The sequence below is a fragment of the Pezoporus occidentalis genome, unplaced genomic scaffold (genome assembly GCF_034315485.1).
Source record: "Pezoporus occidentalis ecotype Australia unplaced genomic scaffold, CSIRO_AGI_Poc_V1 ctg108, whole genome shotgun sequence".
In the NCBI taxonomy this organism is placed as follows: Eukaryota; Metazoa; Chordata; class Aves; order Psittaciformes; family Psittacidae; genus Pezoporus; species Pezoporus occidentalis.
Window position 1 is genome coordinate 3,362,376 of NW_026912865.1, and position 24,302 is coordinate 3,386,677.

The 24,302-nt window shown below is 40.1% G+C and overlaps 1 protein-coding gene across 1 annotated transcript; it reads left to right on the forward strand.

Moving 5' to 3' along the window:
* The first annotated feature begins 20,217 nt into the window (after positions 1 to 20,217).
* On the forward strand, positions 20,218 to 23,814 carry SSTR1 (somatostatin receptor 1). The gene has a single exon (XM_062623698.1). The coding sequence runs from the start codon at positions 20,481 to 20,483 to the stop codon at positions 21,648 to 21,650; it is 1,170 nt and encodes a 389-aa protein (XP_062479682.1). The 5' UTR covers positions 20,218 to 20,480; the 3' UTR covers positions 21,651 to 23,814.
* Positions 23,815 to 24,302: the final 488 nt, after the last annotated feature.

Consider the following 24,302-nt stretch of genomic DNA (forward strand, 5'->3'; position numbering starts at 1 on the left):
TTATTCCATCTAGTCGTCCTTTTATAGAAGTCATTACTTTCCACACAAATACAGTGAATGCCATCTTCACAGTAAGATGCTGCTGCTGCTCTTTACAATACTTCTTGATATTTGAGAAATAGTCTCTCATTCAGATATAAAAATAACAGCACAGTTGTGAGATTTAACACCACTGGGTGAAATTTCAAGCTTCAGGACATTTTATGTCTCTTTAGTGGTCTAAATTTCAAGGTGATTTGATTCCTTTTTGCTCATGTATTCCAATAGTAACTGTAGCCAGAAATGCTTTTTACCATTTGGGCAGGCTAAAAGGCTGGAGCCTTTTTCCTAAGATGCAAGACTACATTCTGGGATTGATGGTGACATCTTTGTCACAGGAGGCAGTGATGCCTACTGGGACCGAGCTTGCAGGCTGCCTGGAAACTAGCTGATTCAAAATGTAGTGGTCTGCCAGAGCAGAGAGATGAAAAGCATTATACTAATCTCTAAATTGTACATTGGCCATCCGTCGGAGCCTAGTTTTAATTCAATGCACTGGTCTTTAAAGCCTTAAGATCTGGCTGACTGAGAACATCTACTTTCTGCCTGCTTGCATGAAGGCTGCAGCTGATAATTTTTTTAGACTTTTCAGCTATAGGCTGAAAGATGAAGGGCTCAGGGGCACATGAACAAGCTACTTCTTCACATTTCCCAAATTCCTCTTTTTTTCCCTTTCAGACTACAATAAACCAATTCAGATTTACCTATTACATAATATGGCCAGCAACATTTTCTTACACATGCAGCTATGACAGGATTTTTCATTATTTTTGTATTAAAGAAAGCCCCACATTGTCACTGCTGAACATATTATTCAGCTCTTTTTATGAAGAGGTCTGCTGGATGCGATGCTAAGAAGTGTTTTTAAAATGTCTCTAATCATAAAGAAGCAGATAGCAAAGAAGCATTTTCTTGTGTTTTAGCTGGATACCAAATAAAGCCTAATGTTTACATGTGTCTGATTGATACATTTATGCCACCCAGCAGCTCTTACTTCACCAAAAAAAGCTACCAGCTAGACCTCAAGATATTTTGGCCAGGGCACACAACATGGCTTAATGCCTTACAGATACCATACTTTTTTCCTGCGAGCAATGACAGATAACTAATGCAGTTGTGTCATTTCTAGATTTCAGCCTTAGTCCTGCAATTAATATAAATGCTGTTAATGTTGTTCACACCTGTAAGCATAGTGAAAACACAGGACTTAATAAAATAAATTATATGTGCTTAAATGGTTGCAACAGCAAAGCCTTAAAGATCAAGAAGACATTTATTATATCTATTTCTTCAGGCTTTTGTCTTGAGGTGTTTTCAATCACTCTTTGTATGCATAAATCTTCATTTAGCATGGTTGTTGCATACAAATACAAAGGTATGCTAAAAATATAAACAACAGCAGCAGCTACAGAAGCCAAGAGCCTATATAAAGACTGATATAAGAAATACAGACAGATACAAGCTTGCATTTGTGTTGAATCCCCATCCGCTTGACAAGTTGAAATGTAATATACAGAAGAAGGCTTTGTGTCAGGAATAAAGCAAACTGCCCCCCTCACAAGTTCTTTTCTATAGATTGTGCTGAAATGAGATGAGATTACAGCAGTGATTAACCATTTCCTTCCAATCATCTTTAAAACTGAGTAACCAATCTGATATGAAACTTGTCCTATCCACAACAGCAGGTATTCATATGGATGTCTTGATAGAAGATAATAATTCATATTAGTCTAGGCTCAAGATAGAGGATTTCCACTTCTTGTGCACGAATTTTCTGTGTTTTAAGCAAGTTGGTCTCCTTGAGAAACTCAGCCTTACCAGCACATGTTAGATTTTTCTCTCATTTTGTTGAGATGTGAGATATGTTTGTGTCCTTGCCCACAGATCTTAGGATGTCGAAGTAGGGGAACGGCTAAGTTGTGGAATTCTGCCAGCCATAGCAGTGAGCTAGGTGCTAGACTGAAGAGATGGGGCAGTTCTGTACGTTTGCGTGAAAAAAGTTCCATGTGTCTGTGGAATTTTAATAATGATTTGGATAGGACCTACAGTTTTTTGGTTCCCCTAGGTAGTCACAGAAAAAACTGTGGGAACTCAATTTACAGTCCTGGTCTGGTGGTATCTTTTATGCTTCTACGTTCTATTTCAGCAACTGAACCTTTCCTTTGTCGAGTCATGAAATTCAGACAACCAAAACCCTGTCGAGTTGGTGTATAGCCTTGATGAAGCCTACAATTTATGGAAGAGTAAGTTTTGTTATTAAATGTCCCCACAGTATTTCAAGAAACTGGGCACACTCACTCTGTGTTCCCTTTAACTGGTGACATCTGGTGCTAGCCAGGTTTAATTATAACTACTTTGAAAAGCTGTAATCTTTCTTATTTCATTTAGCTTGAATTAATCTTGCCTGACAAGAACTCGAAACAGTCCTTTTCCCTCTAAGTATGCTGGCCACAGAGCCACTGTTGTGAGCCATTATTGAGAGTTCTTTTTCTGCTTAGCAAACCTGAGACAAAGGAACACCTCATCAAGTTTCTACTGTTCTGCTGCCTTGCATTTATAAAGCTCATATGAATGGCCTATGTGCAAAAATCCTTCCTGTTGAAGGTTGCCCAATTAACAACTAGTGCACAGAACCATTAAGTTTTATTAATACAGACCTTTGCTTTAAACTTTTTTCATCTAAAAGCCTTTTTAAATTGCTAGTAATATTTTAAAGTACAATTGCAATTAATTTACAGTAATTGGAGAAATTATGTCTCTAAGGCTTATATTTCTATGTATATTTAGCCCACCAGTATTCCAATGTATAAACACCAAAATATGTTCAAAACTCCAGACCTCATTCTCTCACTTCCCCAGCTTCCTGAGGAAGTTGTAATGCGTTTTTGCTCTCTGATTTCTGTAAAGTGTTTGAGTTGAGAAGTCTGTTTTATTATGTCTCTGCAGGATAACAGGACAAGGACTTTTCTCAGGCTCACTGAACATTAGTAAAGTAATTTCTAAAATAATTGAAGGAAGACAACAATCATAAGCTGTGATGGATGGTTGTACTTTTTCCGCCATCCAGACCCTGTGGAAGGTAAAAGGGAAGGATGAAATGCAGGTACTTCTCACACCCACTTCCTTCCCTCCCTTTTCCTCTTTACTATGATGGGAGCTGAGCATAGGAAGGGGCGGCTGGTGCTACTGAAGAAAACACAGTAAGATCTTTTCATAGATTCATAGAGATTACATCTCACAGGGATCATTCAGTCAGACCTCTTGCTAAGCAAATAAATTCTGTATATTCAAATCACAAAGCATAATTAAACTGAAGTCTTTCTTTTCTCAGAAGATTTAGGAGTTGCACACTATGGGCAGAGGATAGGAGATGATCAAACACCACTTATACTTGAATTTACAGTTTTGTTGCAATGAGATACTCAGGTGATCACAGCAGTGGAACAAAACCATATAATACAGAGAAAAATGAGAACTTTTCTAAAGTGAAAATATGTCAATTTTGTGAAAATATGTCACTTCATCAGGTATGGCCATACACAAGGCTTGTAATCTCAGGTCAGGGAAAGCTGGGCTATTCGACTCTGTGCTCTATGTCTGCCTACAGATGACCTAATGTTTTACAGAAACATGGGGAAAAAAAAATCTTAGAATGCATGTAGTCTGTTATGGGGGAAAAAATATCATTCACCAAGGGGAAATCATGCTTGACAAACCTATGACAAAGTAACCTGCTCAGGTGATGCAGGGCCAGAGGTGGGCATTGTCTACTTGGATTTCTCCAAGGCTTTAAGTACAGTTTCCCACAGCCTCCTCCTAGAGAAATCGATACCTCACAATCTAGACAAGTGTCTGTATGGTAGGTGGGGAACTGGCTGACCAGCCACACCCAGAGGGTGATGGTGAATAGCTCTTTTCAAGATGGTGACCTGTCACTACTGGGGTCCCTCAGGTGTAAGGTGCTGCACCTGGGTAAACATAATCCAGGAGTGCAGCACAGTCTGGGATCTGCTTGCTGGAGAGCAGCTCTATGGAAAGGGACATGAGAGTCCTGGTGGACAGCAAGCTCAATATGAGTGAACAGTATCCAACTGTAGCAGAGAAAGTCAACAGGATGTTGGGTTACATCAATTAGGGCATCACCAGCAGGGATAAACATGGCATTATCCCATTCAGTACTTGTCAGGCCATATCTGGAATACTGTGTTTATTTTCGTCCCCACTACACAAAAAAGATGTGGACAGGCTGGAAAGGATCCAGAGAAGAGCCGCAAAGGACTGGGAAGTGTACCATGAGAGGAAAGGCAGAGAGATCTGGGCTTGTTCAGTCTTGAGAAAAGAAGGCTGAGGAGAGACCTTATCATCATGTTCTGGTATTTAAAGGGTGGCTACAAAGAAGATGGAGACTCCTTTTTACAAGGAGTCACATGGAAAAGATGTGGGGTAACAGGTACAAGTTACTCCCAGGGAGCTTCCAGTTGGACACAAGAGGAAAATTTTTCACAATGAGATCAGCCATTGAAATAATCTCCCCAGGGAAGTGGTGGGTTTCCAGCATGACACTTTAAAGATTCAGCTGGATGGGGTGTTGGGACATCTTGCCTAGACTGTGTTTTTGCCAAGAAAGGCTGGACCATATAGTTTTTGAGGTCCTTTCCAACTGTGTATTCTATGATTCCATAAAATTTCTGATCTTTGCCTAGAGGGACGTGGGGAGAGTTAAGCTTTTCAAGGCATCTAAAAAATATATTTATTTTCTTATTTCATTGACAAGTCATAAAGGTCAATTGAATGATCATGCAGTGCTTAAGTAAGCCTAACTGCCCTCACATTGAAAATATAATATTTGAATATAACCATTCTTAATCAACATTGAAGCATGCTCTACTTTATAATTATTATTTATAATTAAGGACTTGGCGAATTACAAAGGCATGCTGACAGCGGTTGACTTGGTAGCAAACCTGAAATTGGCCATAATTGCTGTAATAAATCAATTTCACCAGGATTATTGCTACTGTAAAACTAATAGTCTGTAAGAGTGTGATTTAAAAAAGTCTGTGTCAGGTCTTAGCAACTAAGAATTTAAAATGTAAAACTGAATTCCTAATGTAAAATGCAAAACTGATAGAGCCACTGATATAAAAATAAAGTTAAAACTCTCCTTAAGTGTCAACAATCAAGGAACATATGAAGTTGAATAAAAGGAGAGCTTGATCAAATTATGAGGCTGACACGAAAACACAAAACAGCATCCATACTACAACTTAAAACCAGCTATCCAATGCCCAAGGCAGTCTCAACCTCATTAAATTCCCTGCCCTTCCAGTGCTGTGGGAGCTGTGTTTTCACATCATTAATGGAAGAACAAAGGGGACTTCTGGAATGATATCACAATGAAACAATGAGCATGGCTCTTTCTAATAAGAACACTTTGTTAAAACAAATGTCAGGATCAATCAGTGCAGTAATCATCAAATTGTAGCTTCAAACTTCTGTTTGTTCCAAACAAGCCTTCTCACCACTATATCTGTAGTTTGTCCCAAGACAGTCATGGCTTCTGCTCTAAAGCATCTATAGGACTTTGGTCAGTTTTGTTCACCAGAGGATCCACATTACTCCTGCCTTCAGGGAACCAGTCTTAAAAAATGAAGAATGGCTGTTCTCAGACCAGCTCAGTCATTTTCCTTGCTTGCACCCTGACTCTAAATGGGGAAAATACACAACTAATTTCTCTTTTGGACTGTATTATTTTCACATTACCCAAGCAACACTGGACGCTGAGGGCTTTCCTGTAGTGTAGAGATTGTTGAATATGTCAGAAGGATGAGTGATGAACCAAAGTGACAGCTTCCACAACTTATGCTGCATGTTTCATAGACCTGTTTTTCCCCCATATCTCAAAGTACAGGGTACAATTCAATCCATTGTCAGCTTATAAAGCAGAGGAGGAAAGCCTTTTGGGGTGTATTTCTTGGTCTCTAAAATCCAGTAAATCTTCCTGCATCCATGTACACACCCAGAAAATCTAGCAGCTCACCAAGGTAGGAATTAAAAATGTTACATAAAGTAAAAAGTTTAAAACTTTAAAAAGTTAAAAATACAATTTCCTATCTCTAAATAATTTGAAGGTACTAATACATTGTTTTGGAGTGCTTGTAGAAAATTCATCTTAAATAGACCAACTAGCTCATAGTAAAGATGAAATTCTTTTGAGTAAGCGCTTCAGACAAGTACAACAGAAAAATATTAACATGGTTTTGTACCTACATGTGAATTCAAACTGCACTTAGGAGGATTATTTACTGCTTTTCTTATGAGAAAAAAAATAAATTCATGCAGACCATAAAATCATGAGTAAAATCAGTGCTAAAATTAGGGACTGAATATATAAGAAATATGCATAGAGCAAAAAATATGGTGAAGTAAGAACTCGGTGCTACAGTGTTCAGATGATTCATAACTGACTCATTAAACTGCAAGGCAGAAAGGAGAAAGAAGGTCAATGGCTATTGCTGCGAAATCCATTTCCCTTTTACTTTATTCATAACTTTTTGAAGAACAACTCTTTATATTCTTAGCTGATACTACAGCACGTACCGTTCTATCCCATCAGCTCCTGTTTATATTTATCCTAAAATGCTGAGAGTTTACCATTCAGTCCAGCTCAACATAAGGTTCACAAATAACAACTCTGCAGGACTAAAACTGCAAGTGCAAAGAATGTGTTGGAGTTTTAATTAAAAAAATCACAGATTAAACCCACTTTTCATTTTTAAGACAGGATAGCAAGAAATGCTGTTGCAGCTACCTCCACCTTGTTTTCCTGAAGGAGTGGCAAAGCACAGAAAGGCTGGAAATCTTGCAGCCCACTGGGAGGCTCGTATGAATTATGACTGCTGAAAAGTGCTGAGCAGGAAAGTTGGACCCTGGCAGAAAGGAACTCAGGTGTATTCACTGTGTCTCTGCATAGCCGTAGAAAGAAATAGCATTGTTTTACAATGAGCTTTAATTAACCCAACCTGGAACAAAGTGGACTGCATATTTTAGTAATTCTTCAGCCCTGTAATCTTTGCAGGGGAGCTTAGATAGGCCTGTCAAGTTATAGATGCCTAATGAGGATTTTATCCATTAGGATGTCAAGTACTGACTTGCCTCTGGTGTCAATCACTATTCAGCAGGAATCTAACCCATTAATCAATACATAGCTCACATTGCTGAAGACAGCAGTGAAGACAGTTATTTCTCTCCAGATCTGTACGCCTTAAAATAATGATGCTGCTTCTTTAAGACTGGTGTTCTATTACTAAAAATAGAATACAAGGTTTCAGGCAAATATCTTGGCAAATCAGGTGTTAGCATCTTATGAGTAATTAAAAGATGAGACAGGTGTCTGTAGCAGTCTTCTGAATCTATTTTATATCTATTTTGTGAAAGGGCTTTTATTTTAAGATGACAAGACAAAAGCTTTAAAATGATCACAGCATCTAATTGGTAGCAGTCTCCAAAACTGTCTTGTATATTTTTTTCTCCACATCAGAAAATGAGTCTGATAATTCTTTGACTGAGGTCAGTAGAATTGTTGCCATTCAATTATGCCTTAAACCTGCAATGGGATTTGCTAATTAGTATAATGTCAAAGCCAGTGAAGTGATGAGTAAAGGGTTTTTATGATGAACAGTCAATAATAAACATTTTCCTTTATTTTTTTTCTGAAAGGCCAAATTTCAGAATTAGGGGAATATTAAATGCCAAATAACTATTTCAAAAGGCCAAATTCTACAATCAATACTCAAGGTAACGTTGCAAAATCCATTTCAGACCAGTTTGTGTGGCATAAGGTGATACCTGAGGTGTATAAAGATGGCAGCATCAGAGCTGATCTGAGGAGCTGTCAGAAGCAGATTAAAAACATTCACGAGGAAAAGAGTGCCAAGCAATGCCTTCAGTAAATCCTCCCCTCCCTGTTCTTCTGTAGTTAGTATTAAACAAAATCCTCACTGGTCGATCAACTCAAATTCAGAAGTCTGAAAATCATTCTGCTTTTCCCACAGCATGATAATGGTCATGAAAAGAATTTTGCATCTTTAATCCACCATGATTACTGAGGAAAAAAATCTCAGAACTTTTCTGTCCACCAGAATCGTGCCCACTGATCCTGCCCACTGCCCATCCTGAAACTGTTCCAGAAATTGATGTCAAGATATAAATGGGAAGGAATAGCACTCACAGTTGTTTTTTTTTTCACCACTGTTATTGGTATAGTCTAGTTAAGAATTATCTCCACATATATTTCTCATATTTGCAGATAGCTGTTCAGTTTATGGAAGCTACAAGAGCTGTAATGTACCAAACAAAATCTGTATTATTTCTAAACTATTTAGAACACCCCATCTTTATAGACATGATTTTATTATTTGATAATCATGTACTAACACAATGTGATGTGTTTATTTCCAACAGTACAGGGAATGCTGAGTTATTTGTTCATCCTACACAGTGTCCCCCAAATAAAGTACTGGCTCCACTTCATTCACTGGAAGTTTTCCCACAGCTGGACCAGCTTACCATACATCTTATTTTGAGTATTTTAAAACAGTTAACATCTTTTATTCATTCTGTTGTATAAGAGAAAAAAGTAAACACCTCTAGATTTATTCCCCTCCTCTTGCATGGGAGTCCTTGTGGGAATCCTGAAAAACTGCAAAACAGTGAATGTGATCTGGATTCGACTGATATGTTTGTTTGCATTTTGAAAGCCAGAGCTGTCTCCCAGTTCTCATCTCTTATGTAGCTCTGCTGGTGTCTGAGCCCCAGGCACTCAGTCACTTTGGCCATGCCTACAGAACACATAGAGGAAGACCTCTGTTCTCACAGTCCAGCCTTATGGTTTCCCCTAGAGCTTAAAGACTAGCAGCAGGGTCAGCTAGCAGCTGAGAGCAGGGACTGCTGGCTATTAAAATGCAGACTGACACACAGGCATGCCTGTGGCTTAGGCACCTAATGCAGTGGGAATTAGGTACCTAAACACCCCCAGGGCTCAGCTCTCAAACACTGCAGTAGTGGTTGCCGTTATCCGTTCAGAGAGCAAAATATTAGATTACGTAAACTACTCCTAAGGCTACTAACAGTGCACGGCTCTTAATTTTCTCAGTTATTCATGTGTTTGATCTCAGAGGCAGCAGTAACAAAGGCATTTGGGAAAATGAACTGCATGGCATCCTACAGACAAGCAGATTTCACAGGATGGAAAACTTGTTAAATATATTCTTTGAAACATAATCCATTAGGTCCAACAGTACAAACCCCTAGACTGCTTGGCATGAAAAAAGAGAATGATGCAAAATCCTGGGGAAGAGATGCACAAGGCTGACAGCAAACAGGAAAACAGATAAAAATGAAAGAAGCTAAATCTGGATGGTTGTATAAAAATTTTGTTTCTCAGCACACACAAATATAGAGGGATATAGAGAAGGTCTCCCATCCCTTGAACAGACATTAACAAGCTTCCCACTCAAAGTAGTGTTCTGCATATATAAAACACAGAGACTGACCTTCTATATCTATTCATCATGAGGGAAGTAGTGCATGAAATACCGTAATGAAGCTCTCAGACTGTGTCTCAATCAGGGGTTAATTTGGGTCACTTTTCCAGTGTATCTCCTAGTAACACTATTTAGTCTTCTTTGATTCACACTGTGTAGTGTTGCCTGAGTTGCAGAAACCGAGTATGTGTTCCAGAAGCACACCTGGTTTACTGCCACCACAAACAGGCACTAAATCACTGACAGATTTGCGCTAGTCGGAAATTTAAAATAATGTGCAATGTGGCATCCAGACCTCCTCACTAACTCTTTCATTCTACATATTTATTCTTACTGGTCTGCACTACTTGCTAATATAAACTGGGCCTCAAATACCACTTTTTGCAAGTGTTAGCAATTGCTGTTAAAGTGAAAGAGACTACTAAAGTGGTTCTGGCTTCAGCCATAAAGACCAATGAGAGAAAGGCAAGAGAGAACAGAGGAGAGAAGGAGAGACAAGGGCAAGAAGGACTCCTACCAGCATGGCTCACAAAGAGGCTGGCAGAATGATACTCCGAAGCTCTCAGAACATTTTGGGGAAATGGAGTGGAAAGATGCAGGCTTTCTCCCACTACCAAAGGGTAAGATCTGAAAGGAACCTGAGTCATTATTAATATAGGAAGGTAGATATGGATGCTGCCTATAACATTTATTTTCTTGTTATCCAAGAGCTCAGCTCTGAATATATTCTAACCAAAAATATATACTTGAAAACTCTCTTCCTTATTGTATTTTATTTATATATTATCACACCCAGCTTGCATTCTGAGATGATAGGATGACATGAGGTGCATTATTGACCATGAAACAGAGATGAAACAACCATTTACCATCCCTGCCTGCTTCATGACCTTCACCTAGTCATCTTCTCCTTCAGATAGTGTTGAATATGGCAAAATCCTTTCCTGTCTGAAAATTATCTGAATAAATAAGATGGTAGATAGTAGATAGCATGAAGGAAATGAAACAACAATTTATGTATTTTGTGTCAAAGAAGATGATATGCATAGGTGAGAAATTAAAAACAAGTAGTCTGGGTTTTAAATAGAGGTAAAAATAAAATTACAGATAGAGATGGACATTGCCTGTGGGAATGACTAATAGTACCTTCACTCAAGACATGCAGCTGAGTTTTCAGCCTACATGAAGATTCTATTTGTCCCCTGTGCATGCTATGAGGCAGTGATGTGAACACATGTTACATATCATGATACACTTTGTTGTTTCACAGTCCACAGATTCCAGGTGGACTTTCAGGATGGGCGAAATCAATGCAGGTGCTGAATTACTGCAGAGTTTAATCCTGAAGCATCTGCATGGTGCCAGCTTTCAACTCAGAAGAGTTGCAACTGCATTTTGAGGTATTAAGCTCTATTTAAAATCAGAACACAACAAAACAAAACCAACCAAGCAAAAAATAAAACAGAACAAAAAGCCAAAACCCCACCAAAACCAGTCTGAACTGAAAACTGTCTTTTGGCTTTTTATCTGGACACATAGAAAATTAAAAGCCCTTCAACTTAATAAACCATGCAAGATAAACCTTCGATCATGTCAGGCTGGAAAGGACCACTTATGTTTTACTGCATGATATACCGTCAGGGACTACATCAAATATTTTAACTGGAGTGGGATTTGAAAGTGAGGATTTTCTGTTGCATCATGGTGTTTTCTCAAATGTTCTTTCTAGCATTTACCTTGTTCAATACACTATATATACATGTAACATATTACATATATGTGGACACAATTTCCTTAGTTTTGTAAGCTACATAACTTTTGGAATCACTTAATAAGAACCATTTGCATAACCAAATAGAACTACAAAAGAAGAGATTTTGAACAAATGAGATTGAATACTAAAGGAGGATAAATTATTAAACACAAAATTCAGCACCACACTCAGCATAGCTTTCCAGTGTAAGTGCTCAGTGGTAAGTTTCTGTAATTAAAAAAAATAAATGTACTCAGCAAACACACTTTTAATCATATTCAGAGGTTGATGATCTTTGATATTTTACTAAACTTCAGTATCTAAGGCTTCTTGAGAAAAATGTGGATATTTAAAAGACCTTTATTAAATACTGCATCTTGCTTCTATTGCATTTTAAAGGAGCAAAAACTGAAGTTCTCCATTAAAAAATCATCAGTGTAAAATTATCTTCAGGTTTCAAAGAAGATTAAAAATCATAATGAAATTTAAGAACTAGGTGTCTATACACAGTAAGATATCAACTTCTGAGTTTTGCTGGAGTGGCAATTTTATGTTTGCCCTGTGGTTTCAAGTCAGTGGCAGCATTTACAAACCTTGTATCTGCAGGTCATCCTGAATGAATGGAAAAGTCTGTTTATGTAGTTTGAGAGCCTGTAAGGAAATTTTTCCTCACTGTTTTCCCTATAAATCTATGACAGCATGCCCTATTTAATGGAACATATTTGGATATGCTTCCAATGATGTATTCATTATTGATTTTCCATTATTTCACACTGTACAGAGTTATTTATGTCTTATATACATGAGATCATAAAAGCATATTTGTATACCCTTTTTGTAGTAGCACTGTGGCTACTTAAAGTACAGGACATCAGAATACCAATGATAACAGGTAATAAAGGAAAAATCTGAAATATATTCAATGACTGTTAGATGTTCAAAATAGTGTGCCCCAAATCCTGTCTTCAGAGATGTACAAGCGCCACAGATAGCTAGATAACCAAAGCTAACTCAAGGATTATGCTTTTCTTCAGTCAGTCTTTTGCAGGTGGACTCGAACGTCAAACAACACAAACTAGAGATGTGCTGTCACCATATGATGTGCGCTGCTACTTCAGTTGTTGGTAGCCATATTCCCCTTTAACTGTGCATTATCATTTACGTGATAAAAATAGCTTCCCATTGCTCCCAAGTAAAAAGAAACAATTACATGCCAGATTATAATGAACATCAATTTTTAACAAGATTTACTGTAAATTAACAATTGTTTTCTTTATTAATACGTTTTAGAAGACTGAGAAGTTATCCATCAGGAAGCCCTGTATTATTTATTCGTATGACTTCTAAATGAAAACTCACACAGTGAGAACTCTTTTCACAAGCTAGATGAAATAAATAATAAAATTTAACTGGATACCATACAAGAGCTATGGTTATCCTATAAATTTACTCTGTTGTCTGAAATATTCATAGCAATATTTCCTGTCTTAAAGTTATTTGCATGCAAACAGCAACTCCCATTTCCCCAGCCCACTCCATTCATAACTGATCACCCCCTCATTTTGCTCATACGTTTAGGGCAGTACTTATTCTCTGACTGTATTTAGGCCTGCCAAAATAAATACTTAGCACTGGCAAACAGTATCCAGCATACATTTAAACATAGCAATTACCCTGAAGAGTCTAGCAGAGACTAATAAGGGAGCCATTTTGAAAGTAATCTGGAAGAAGCACCAGAGAACAGTATGTGCTATACGGAAGTATTTCACTACAAGGCAAGGAGCAGAAAACCTAACACCTCTTTCCTCAACTAGCAAGTTATTTGCAATTATGCTTAAACTATCCAACACAATGAAAGTCATAAATGTCACAGATGCTTTTGTTTAAATAAGTCGTGAAATAGTTCAAGGAGCCACATTCATCAAATTATTGGGAAAGGTCACTTTTACAGACATCTTTCAAGCCAAAAATTTTTCAGTGGGTTTGCATATTTCTCTAAATACGCATTTCCATCTCTGCTTGAATGATGAAAAATTCTCATTCTTGTAACTTATATGAATGCAGCTATTTAAAGATTAAGTGATTCTTCAAAACAGAGTGTTTATAGTTAGTCACTTGTACCACATGAAACAATTCCAAGACCCCAAAGATTACACAGTCGGGAATAAGTAAAATTATAGCAACGCTTAGAAAGAAGCAAGAACAAGCAGGGAATTAAAAATTGTTTAGTATTGTCCACAGAATTAAAATGGTGGTCACACTACACTCTTAGCATGGGGATTATAACATGAATTTGTGAATAAATTGCAAGCTTGTCCCATCAAAAGTTGTTTCTGATGTTTCCATTTGACAATGCCGATTTTAACAAGTTTTCATTTACTTTCATTTATTAACTCTTGCAGTGAAAAGGTAATAGGTAAAAGTGACTCTGTTCTACAGGTGAAATAAGACAAGTGCGCAAAATTTTCTTTAGGGGCAATGGATGAAGCCCCTTTTAGTTTCAAAGAGTTTTGCCCATTCACCCATAAGTAATTTTAGATATTTTATCCTGCACAGCTACACAAAGTAAAGAAAATTGCTGTAAGCAACACTACAATTTTTCACCATGTGAAACGTCTTTTTGTGCCAAACCTAACTAACTAAATTATTTCCAATTTTTTTGTTTAAATATGGTGATACATATTAAGCATTGTGAAGTGCTGCAATTTTATAGGGGCTAAATGTAAAGATAATACATGAAATTCTCTCAAATCTTTGTGGAAATATCATGACTATTTCTCTGAAGAAAATATTGTTTCCCTATAAGACAAATCCCCATACTCAGAAGTACATAGAATGATTTTGACCAAGATCAACTGATAGGTAAAAATTGCAAACCAGCAGCTATTTTATTGTTTTATAAACTACTTTAGGCTAGCTAGGCTTTGAAAGGTTACCCAAAATATGTAACTGGATCCTAATTTTCTTCTCAACTTGTACATCTAAAATTATACAGGTCTTGCCAAGGAGAAGTAATTACAGGTGAGATCAGTTCTGACACCAGTGTTGTAGTCTGAACTCTGGATGTTTTCAGATGGTCAGTAATGTCCATAGGTATCAAATCACAACTCTATGCTTCTTTCCCTTTCAGGAAACACACTGAGGTCCCGTCTGATCAGTTACACCTTAAAAATGACTAGCAACTGAGTCATAAATATTCTGTCCTGGGACAAAACACATACCACTGTGAATCCTCAGAGGCAAGGCTCAGTTAACATAAGCACTCAGCAAGTCAGTAGAAATACAGCACTTTTCACTAGATTAAGACATTCCCAGTTGGAAGATAGCCCTGATTCCAAGTAAGAAATTAAGTGTGCTATGTTCCTGCTATGAATATTTGCTTTATGCCCTTCAAAGTTGTGAGACTAGTTGCACTACTTTTTTTTAAAACACCGGCTTTTTCCATTACAATATACATTATAGCATAGAAAAGGTAGTATTATTTGGGGAGCATGACTTCTCAGATATCATTTATTCAGCTAAAACAACATATACAACTCCTTCATTCTTTTAAAATATGCAAGTTAATCAAGCAGCAACAAGATTTTATGTACAAGTATCTGCCCTGCTCCAAGCAGATTTTAATGAAGCAAGATGAAAATCTGCTAAAAACAATTTGTCCTTTGCTATTTTTACAGCCAAAACATAGTAGCCTTTCAGCTGCACCTACTGCTGACTCTTGTCATCAAGGAACTTTTTAAAAGGAGGCAAGGATTGAAAACTGAGGTTCCAGCCACTGATAACATCAATATGAACCTGGTTAGTTAAAAGTCAATAAAATTACTCAGATTTGGATAAGTGTGTCTGAGATCAGAATCTGGCACTATGTCTTATCTCACTCTCCGGGGCAGCAGCCTTGCCTTTGATGGCGCATGCTGTCAGCACGTGTGTGCAGCTCTCAGCTTTCCTGAAAACAAAAATTAATGGCACAGAGCAGTTTGCTGTATGACTGCCACATACTTGATTTCAGCAGTGGTGCTCTGTGTCACTTATTAACTACTACAGCAGAAAATGCGATGAAGCAGGAATGATTGCAATGTAACACCATTTTTGTCAGAATTCTAACATTTTCAGCAGCTAAGTCTGACATAAATGCATCTGGATCAAGATACAAAGAATCATTTTGTGTTCAACAAGCAACAGCTTGACTCTGATGAATGTGGTTTAAAACATCTGTTTTTACAGAATAGATTTTAATTTCTCAAATAATTGTAAAGTTCAAAAGACAAAATTTTCCTTTTAGGAGAAAATGCTTTCTAACATGTCGTTACAATGAATCACTTCCATCTATTTGCACTGCATTTTCAACCATAACTAAAATTGATATAAAGTTTAGGCACTCTGCTAAAAGTAAAACAATAATAAGAATCATGGCACCTAAGATACAAAAGCTGTATTAAAGGGGAAACCTTTTTAAATATGTTGACATTCTAATGTAAATTTAAAATCTCTGCTGACTCACAACGCTTCCAGTGATATCAGTGATAAGCGAGAACAGAATTTACATCTGAGTGGTTCAAGTAGCTCAAACTTGTCTATTTATCTTAATCAAAAGGTCATGAAAAATGACCTCCAAAACCATGCAACTGAAATGGGTACTGAATGACTTTTAACAGAACTGTAACAGATTACAATTCAACTAATTACACAAGCTATATAATATTTTGCTATTTTGTAGAAATAAATGCTTGTAAAAGCATTCACTCATTAATTTCTCAGCAAGATTTATGAAATATAGGGTTTGAATGGTGCACACAGCATCTACAGTTTGAATAACTGTACTTATAACTTAACTAAATAACTTAACTGAATTAGTCAGTGGGACCCCATTGAAATGATTGAGCCTACCAAAACTCACTTGAATTTGCTGAAGGTTCACAGTGTAGACAAATGAGAACAGTTTCATGAGCTATCACATCGCTGCTGTGAAGTTGAAAGTTACTGATGAAAATTATTCATGTATTTTTGTGGGTTTTAAATACTGAATAAATTATCATAGGCTTCCTTTTAAGTGCCTTGATTGTTTCCTTTTTCATGCCACAATACTCAAGACACAGTGACACTAGGTGAAATGCATCTCGACTGACAGAATATGTATTATCTGCCTTGTGAGCCATTTGTAGGGTTTTTTAGGAGGGAGGTTTTGAGAGGCAGGCTTACCCCAACAGCAGGAGAAATGTTCATAAGAAGGCTGTTTCTGACTGGCAGTGGCTTTCTTGCCTTAAATGCTTCAGATGGAGTTGGCTGTGCTAGCAGTCAACTGTGGGAAGAAAATTAAGGATTGAGCTCCCAGTATGAGTGGGAAGTGCTTCATCAGCTGGAGCTTTGGGCTTTGCCCCTTTCAGCTAGAGTTGTTGGCTTTGCCTCTCTCCTGATTTTAAACATAAGCCTAGGAATGGGATGAACTGTACCCTGAGACACCTAGCATTGTTCCAGAGGACTGAAAAGTGTTCAGGCATAAGCTCTTTGCACAGCCTCCCCAACCACTGGTCCTCCCCCTTGCATCCACACTGCAACTGGAGCTATGGTCTTCATGTCTCTCCTAACCCTGGGCTGAGCCTTAGTCCTAGGCTTTCTAGCATGGCCCAGAAGTAACAATTTTGGGAAGGTAATTCTTTCCCACCCTTTCAGGGGAGGCAGGTGTTGCTACAAAAATGGGGTACTGGAAAGAATCTACCTGTGTTGTAGGCCGACCTGCAGACTGTGTTGAGAAGGTCAAGCTGCCCTTCCTCCTTTTGTGAGAGGTGTACCCTTGAAGAAGTTACAATTTATACATAATTTGTTTTGAGTCATTGCGGTAAGAAAGAACACTATGCCCACATCTATTTCAACAGCAGACATTTTACTGACCCTTCTGGGTGCAGGACATGGCCAAGTGCTATCATTGAAAAGTAATTAATTAAAATAGACAAAACATGACTAAAACATCTAAAATGCTGCCATGAACGATATGTATAGAAATGCAGTGGGAGAGCCATGCAGACAAGAATTGAAATTTTGTGGTGATGAAACCACCATAAATAGTTTCAAAGCCAATGCTTTTTGCTCCAATGTTCTTAAATCTGAAAGCATTCCCATTTCTAGTCACACTACCATTAAATGCCAGTTTATATGGAAAGAAGGAAACCCCTCAATCTATGCTCCATAAGTAGATGCCCCTTAAAACAAACGCTCACATAAACAAAAAATGAACTATATTTGGACTCTAGGTTTTCAAACAGGCTAAAGTACTGAAATCAACCAGATGTTCTTGTTGATGGGTCTGCAGCTATTCATTTGCGCTCCTTCTCATATTAGCAACTGAAAGCTGATTCATATTCTCCCAGAATATAAATTTTAAAGAAAATAATTCTCCAGCTGAATTTACATAATTGCAGAGATTCGAGCAGTGTCAGATAGCACACAGCAAGTAGCTTTTGCAAGTTGTAGTTAAATATAAACTTTTTCTTTCACTGTAAACTGGAAGATGCAACCTCTAAAACCCCAAATGTAAGGATGAATTTTCTGAGAAAAGTTTGCGTGACATCCCCAAGTGCTCCAACATCAAGCTAGAAGACTCATATACAGCAATAATCCTAAGAATGGGAAGATCATTTGCAAAGGCTGCTCAGTAAATTCATTTCTATACTAGAACATAAATACAAAAAGTCCTCCAAAGTCACAAAGAGTATCATTAAATTTATGTGTAGGTGTGTATATATACATACATATGTATCCACCATCTGCTTTTTAGTAACAGAAGAAAAGGAAACATCTTGCTTACGGGTCATGCAAAATTGTGCATGTGCTAAACGTAATGTGTCTAGGTGTATATTGATTGGAGGTGATGACTGATATGAGGAAAATCATATATTCAGAGAGGCTACATGTATGTGGTAGTAATAAGGGGCATAGGGATAAACATATTTATTCTCTATAGCTAGAGAGAATAAATTCCTGCTGATGGGTTATCACAAATTGATGGTAATGCTGTGTGTATCTGCGTATTAAAGTGGTGGGTAGTGATAATATGTATACTGGTGATGGTGGGCAGACAGTGATAGCAAGATGTGCAAACTGTAGGAGGTGATGGGTATGCATGGTAAAATGAGTAGGTTGTAAGGATGTGTGTGTGATGCTGAGCATAGTGATGCAGTAGGGAGCATATAGCAGTATATGCACTGTGGTGAGGTTTATGCTGTGTGGACCTGCTATTCATGACAAAAGTAGGTGACAGTTTATGTGAAGAGGCAGATTGGTTTCCATACAGGTGTGATATGCTCAGACATGAGTGGCTACAGCCAATAAGCAATTACTGAGTATTTAACATGTATGGCTGTGTTGAAGGAGCGTTGATGCAGTGAGCAAGTGTGAGGGTGTGTGTATTAGTAACTATGTGTAGTTAATAGACAACGGGCAGGTGGTGGTGGTATATGGAAACTGATTAAGTGGTTATGTGTAAGTATATAAAGACAGACTGTATACTTGGAGCAGTAACATATAGGGAGATGAGAGACATATTGCCCAGAAGGAGAGGTGTATGTGAAAGTCATACACTGGAAAAAAACACAAACCAAAACAGAACCAAAACCACATGCAAAAACATATACTTGCCAGAATATAGAGCAGAGTACAGAGATAAAGTATTAGGACTATCTGCTGGCGTTCATGTGTGTTCGAAGCCGGTGGTGTGTATGAGGAGTGTAATACAGTGGTGTCTGCCTGCAGACTGAGTAGCTATCAGTGCATATGACTGTGTTGGTTTCAGACCAGGGAGTGTATACAAAATAGCATGGAAGGGTCAGTGTGTGTAGAATCAGGTTTGGGATGTACAGGTGTAGCGTGGGATGTCATTTATGTATCAATGGCTATGTATCTGTAGAAGTAGTGTAAGAATGGAGATGATGTCAATGGTTTGTGTCACTGTATAGTGCTAAGGAGGGTTTATAGACTGATCGTGCCTGGATACAATCCTACCAGGGACATGCCTACGTTTTAAGTACAATATTAAGAGAAGGGGCTGTTGGAGTACTGGTAATGTGATGATTGAGCTTGAAGTGATCCTGTGAGTGGAAGCAGTATCTGAGGGGACAGAAGAGTGGACAGATGGTGTGTTTGCATAGCAGCATAGCTAGGATGGTCTTGGCACTGTCATGGTGAAAATAGTGATGGTGAGCTGTAGCATTCAAACTGGTGCCTGCACTCTTGGATGCAATGAACAAAGGCAGAGCATGTGCTGGGATGTCAGGTAATGTGTGTATCTGCACATTAAAGTGGTGGGTATGTTTCAGAACAAAACATGTGGAGAGGGGCACTTAAGTACTGTATGCTGCAAGTGTGTGATGCCTGATGGTGGTGGGACAGGACAAGGCAGGACACAAGGGTATTGCCGTTTTCAGGCAGTGCAGTGCACTCAGGGTTGAAGGTTATGTGACTGGTCATAGTGCCATGCCTAGTGCTAGTGCCATGGGGTGGGCAATGTGCAGTGGGAGGTGAGGGTGACAGCAGCTGTGCAGGCATGAGGCAACCCTGCCCAGGTAACACTGCCCACCCGCCAATGACCCCGGCTTTTTAACTGAAGAAGAAAGGCTGGTCCCTTTGCCTGGGGTGCCCCTGCCCGGACCCAGGTGCCATGGGGGGCGGGAGGGGGGCAGTGCAGAATGGAGGGGGAGGAGAGGATGCTGGGAGGGGAGGGGGAAGTGCACGGTGGGGGAAACAATACTGGACGGGGAGAGCGAGGGGATGGGGGTGTGCGGTGCATTGCGAGGTGGGGGCAGCGGGGACATGGGGAGGCTGCACTGCCAGAGCAGAGAACGGCCGGAGGGCGTGATGGGAGGCGGGCGGGAGTGGGCTGGGAGGGACACCCACTTACGTCTCCTCCAGCATTTTTTTTTCCCCTCTTTCCCTCCTCCTCTTAGTGGCTGGTGACGAGCCGCTGCCTATTAATCATTCACCAGCCGGAGAGCTGCGATTACCGCCACTCGGAGCGAGCGGCGCCGGCAGCCGCCTCCTTCCCGCTGCTGGTGCTGGGACCCGCCGAGCCGGGAGCCCCTCCGGGATGCAGCACCGGGCCGGCGGCGGGCGCCTGCTGCTCTGAGCCGGCGGCGGGGAGCTCCGGGCAGAGGATGCTCCCCAATGGCACCTGCACCAGGCTTCCGGGCGGTGCAGGCAGCGGCAGCGGCGGCGGAGCCGGCAGCGCCTCGGAGGAGGCTGCGGCGGGGGGCATGGACTCGGGCGGCAGGAACTCCTCTGGCGCCCCGAACAGCACCCTGAGTGAGTCTCAGGGCAGCGCTATCCTCATCTCATTCATCTACTCCGTGGTGTGCCTGGTCGGGCTGTGCGGCAACTCCATGGTCATCTATGTGATCCTACGCTATGCCAAGATGAAGACGGCCACCAACATCTACATCCTCAATTTAGCCATCGCAGATGAGCTGCTGATGCTCAGCGTCCCCTTTCTGGTCACCTCCACGCTGCTGCACCACTGGCCCTTCGGCTCACTGCTCTGCCGCCTGGTGCTCAGTGTGGATGCCATCAACATGTTCACCAGCATCTATTGCCTGACTGTGCTCAGTGTGGACCGCTACATTGCCGTAGTGCACCCCATCAAGGCAGCTAGGTACCGCCGTCCCACTGTGGCTAAAATGGTCAATCTGGGTGTCTGGGTGCTTTCCATCCTCATCATCCTGCCCATCATCATCTTCTCCAACACAGCAGCCAACAGTGATGGAACAGTGGCTTGCAACATGCTCATGCCAGAGCCCACACAGAGGTGGTTGGTGGTCTTTGTAGTCTACACCTTTCTGATGGGCTTCTTGCTACCTGTGGTGGCCATCTGTCTCTGCTACATCCTCATCATTGCCAAGATGCGCATGGTGGCCCTGAAGGCTGGCTGGCAGCAACGCAAACGCTCGGAGCGCAAGATCACTCTCATGGTCATGATGGTGGTGATGGTCTTTGTCATCTGCTGGATGCCCTTCTACATTGTGCAGCTGGTCAATGTCTTTGTAGAGCAGGATGATGCCACCATCAGCCAGCTTTCTGTCATCTTGGGTTATGCCAACAGCTGTGCCAACCCCATCCTCTATGGCTTTCTCTCGGACAATTTCAAGCGATCCTTCCAGCGGCTGCTCTGCCTCAGTTGGATGGACAATGCTGCAGAGGAACCCATCGACTACTATGCCACTGCCCTCAAGAGCAGAGCATACAGCATGGAGGACTTTCCCCCAGACAACTTGGAGTCAGGGAGCATGTACAGGAATGGCACTTGCACCTCCAGGATTACCACCCTCTGAGGAAGCATTCCTGACCCCCTACTCCCCTACTGCCCCCAGCAGGAGGGTGAGAAAGTCCAGGGCTGTGGCATGGGGGAGCTGGGAGGGAGGGGATTTTTGTCCTGCCCAACAACAGCAGTGTTTGACAGAAGAAGCGAAGAAAACCCCACATCCTAGGTCTGCTGCCCCATCCCTGACCCCTATCTGCCTCCCTTGAGAGCAGGTGCATTTGCTGATGCTTTGACACCCACTTAACAAATTGCCACACTCATGGGTCGTCTTAGGGTCTGTCAGCCAAGCTCTGCTACTCTTCTCTGTCTGATTAGTGGCTGTAAGGGTCCTACAACTATTCTGCCTCACCTTTTGTACAGGTTGCCCTCCCGCTTGTTCAGTGGGACCCCCAGGCCACTGAGTCAAGCCTGCCTCAGTCAAGCCCCACCATTCAGGCTCAGACTCCCCCTGACTGAAAGCGACCCTGCTCAGAATGTCAGTGTACACCTTCTCTTCAGAGAGTAGAAATGCTGGGGAAAAGTCCTCCCCCCAAAACACCTTGCCCTCCCCCAGGAAGGAGCGAGTAGCCTCTCTCTGTGCCACCCCCCACCCCAGGAATAAAAAAGGATGTAGGCAGCAAAAAGGCCCTGAGAAAAGAAGTGGTACAGTCATGGAGCTGTCTTCTGCTTTGCAGACAGCTTCACCTCACTGGGGCTCTGGCTGTCTGTGCTATGTTCAGAGGAAGCAGGGCAGAAAAGGTCTTTGGAAAAAGAATCTGATTATTGCTGTGCTTCAGAGCTGCACAGCAGCTTGCTGATAAAGGGAGATAAACAGTTCTGTGACTCACAGGGAGTGGAGCACGGAGCAGGGAGTTGGGGGTAGTGCTGAGCTGAGAAATGTTTGAATGTGTCCATATATATGATAAAGTGTGCTAATAATAAAGTTTAAAGGGAGCGCTAAACTGTGAAGCTACTGTCTTGCACCTGCTCCATCAGCTGTGAAACAGCAGTGAAGGGAGCTCAGATGGTTTTGAATGTCCTGGGTGGCTGCAAAGTCACTCTAGCCTACATGGAAAAAAAGGGATTATTTTCAAAATCTCCATCAGGCTCTGAAATAAATACTTGACAAAAAAGTAGCTGTTTGAGAATAGCTATTACCCTAGCTCCAGTTTCTTCTGTTGCACTAAAAAAAAACCCATAAAATGGGTTTCATATGTTGCCAATGTAATATACTGGCCCAGAGCTTCTTAATGTTTCATTTATGAGAATTTATGGGTTTAGTGTGCGCCAGATGTCTTTTTGTTTGATTTTTCTATTTGATTCTTGTCACTGTGTTGTGAATGTGTTTCTCTGAAGCAATCTGTACTGTGTACTTATGTCTGTGGTGGCTACTCGCAAGGTTGCATTTAAAATGGGTGATGTTCAAAAAGGCTCCTTTTCAGATAAAAAGGTTATCACTTTTTCTAACTCTTTCATCTACACTGTCTCCCCCACAAAAATTCTCTCTCTTGAATTTTCTCTCTTCCCTTCTTATGACAGAACATTTTTCATATACATGAATGAAGCTTTCTTGTTTGATAAATGACAGATGATTAAACAAACCCTTCTATCCATGATCCCTCTTATCCCAAGCATAAGAGTCGGTACAGGACTGTGTTGAAATAATGAGCTATGTTTTTTGCTTTCTACCACCTATGTTAACAGTGTCACACAGTGACAGGTGTGCTGGTAGCTGTGATAAACCACTTCTCTAGCACAATACTGTAGCTGTATTCATTATAACTACTGGCAATCTGAAGCAAGAGATTGGAAAAAATCTCTAGTAGCAGCATACCTGTAGCATTGTACTGGTAACTACAGTGCTTAAGTACAGTGTTAAGTGTAAGGTCGACAATTAAAGCATCTAGCATTTTCGGTGGTGGACTTACTACAGGTTTTTGTTAAATTATACTGCTTAACTTTTCTCAGCAGCAAAAAGCAGGATTCTACTTTGTACATTTCTTTCACCAAAAATTAGATACTGTTAAATGAATGTATAAATTTAGTATTTCAAAGTTGTCTGATTCAAAGGCCATTGAAATGAGAGGAAAAAAAAAACTAATTCATTTCCATGGACTGTGAGTCAGCTCCTTTTAGTTTAAAAATTGCTAATGTGGAAGCTGTTACATCCTTATTAAAATATTTTGTGAAAAGCTTTTACAATTGTACAGTTTCTTTTCTTTTACTTCCCAGTGGACCTCATTCAATGAAAACATGTAAATATTAATTTTGATAATGGTTTACATGCACATGTGGGAGAAAAAAAAGGATGAAATATCTTTATAAGCTTATTTAACTTTTCACAGCAACCAAACATCTGTGAAAACAGTAAAATGCCCCAGGATTCCACACCATGCTATTTGTAGAGCTTCACTTAAAATCTCACTCACAATCTCTTAAAAATTATATAAATCTCATAATCTTATGTGGTCTTTTTCACACAGGCGTATTGTTATGTATGGTCAGATTAAATAGAGAGTCAGTCTACTTTCTACTGTTGGATTTGTTTAATACCTGACACAATGAAGCAAAGGTTAGAAAGCAATGACTGATACCCAGTACTCAGCTCTGATGGAGAGTTGAGTCTGGTTTTGTTTATTTTCATTTTATTTTCCTTTGCCTTTAAACAAAGCTGTGGTGGACG

What these genes read in the sequence shown, in the direction of transcription:
- SSTR1 (XM_062623698.1), top strand. Translation starts at nt 20,481, where the DNA reads ATGCTCCCCAATGGCACCTGCACCAGGCTTCCGGGCGGTGCAGGCAGC.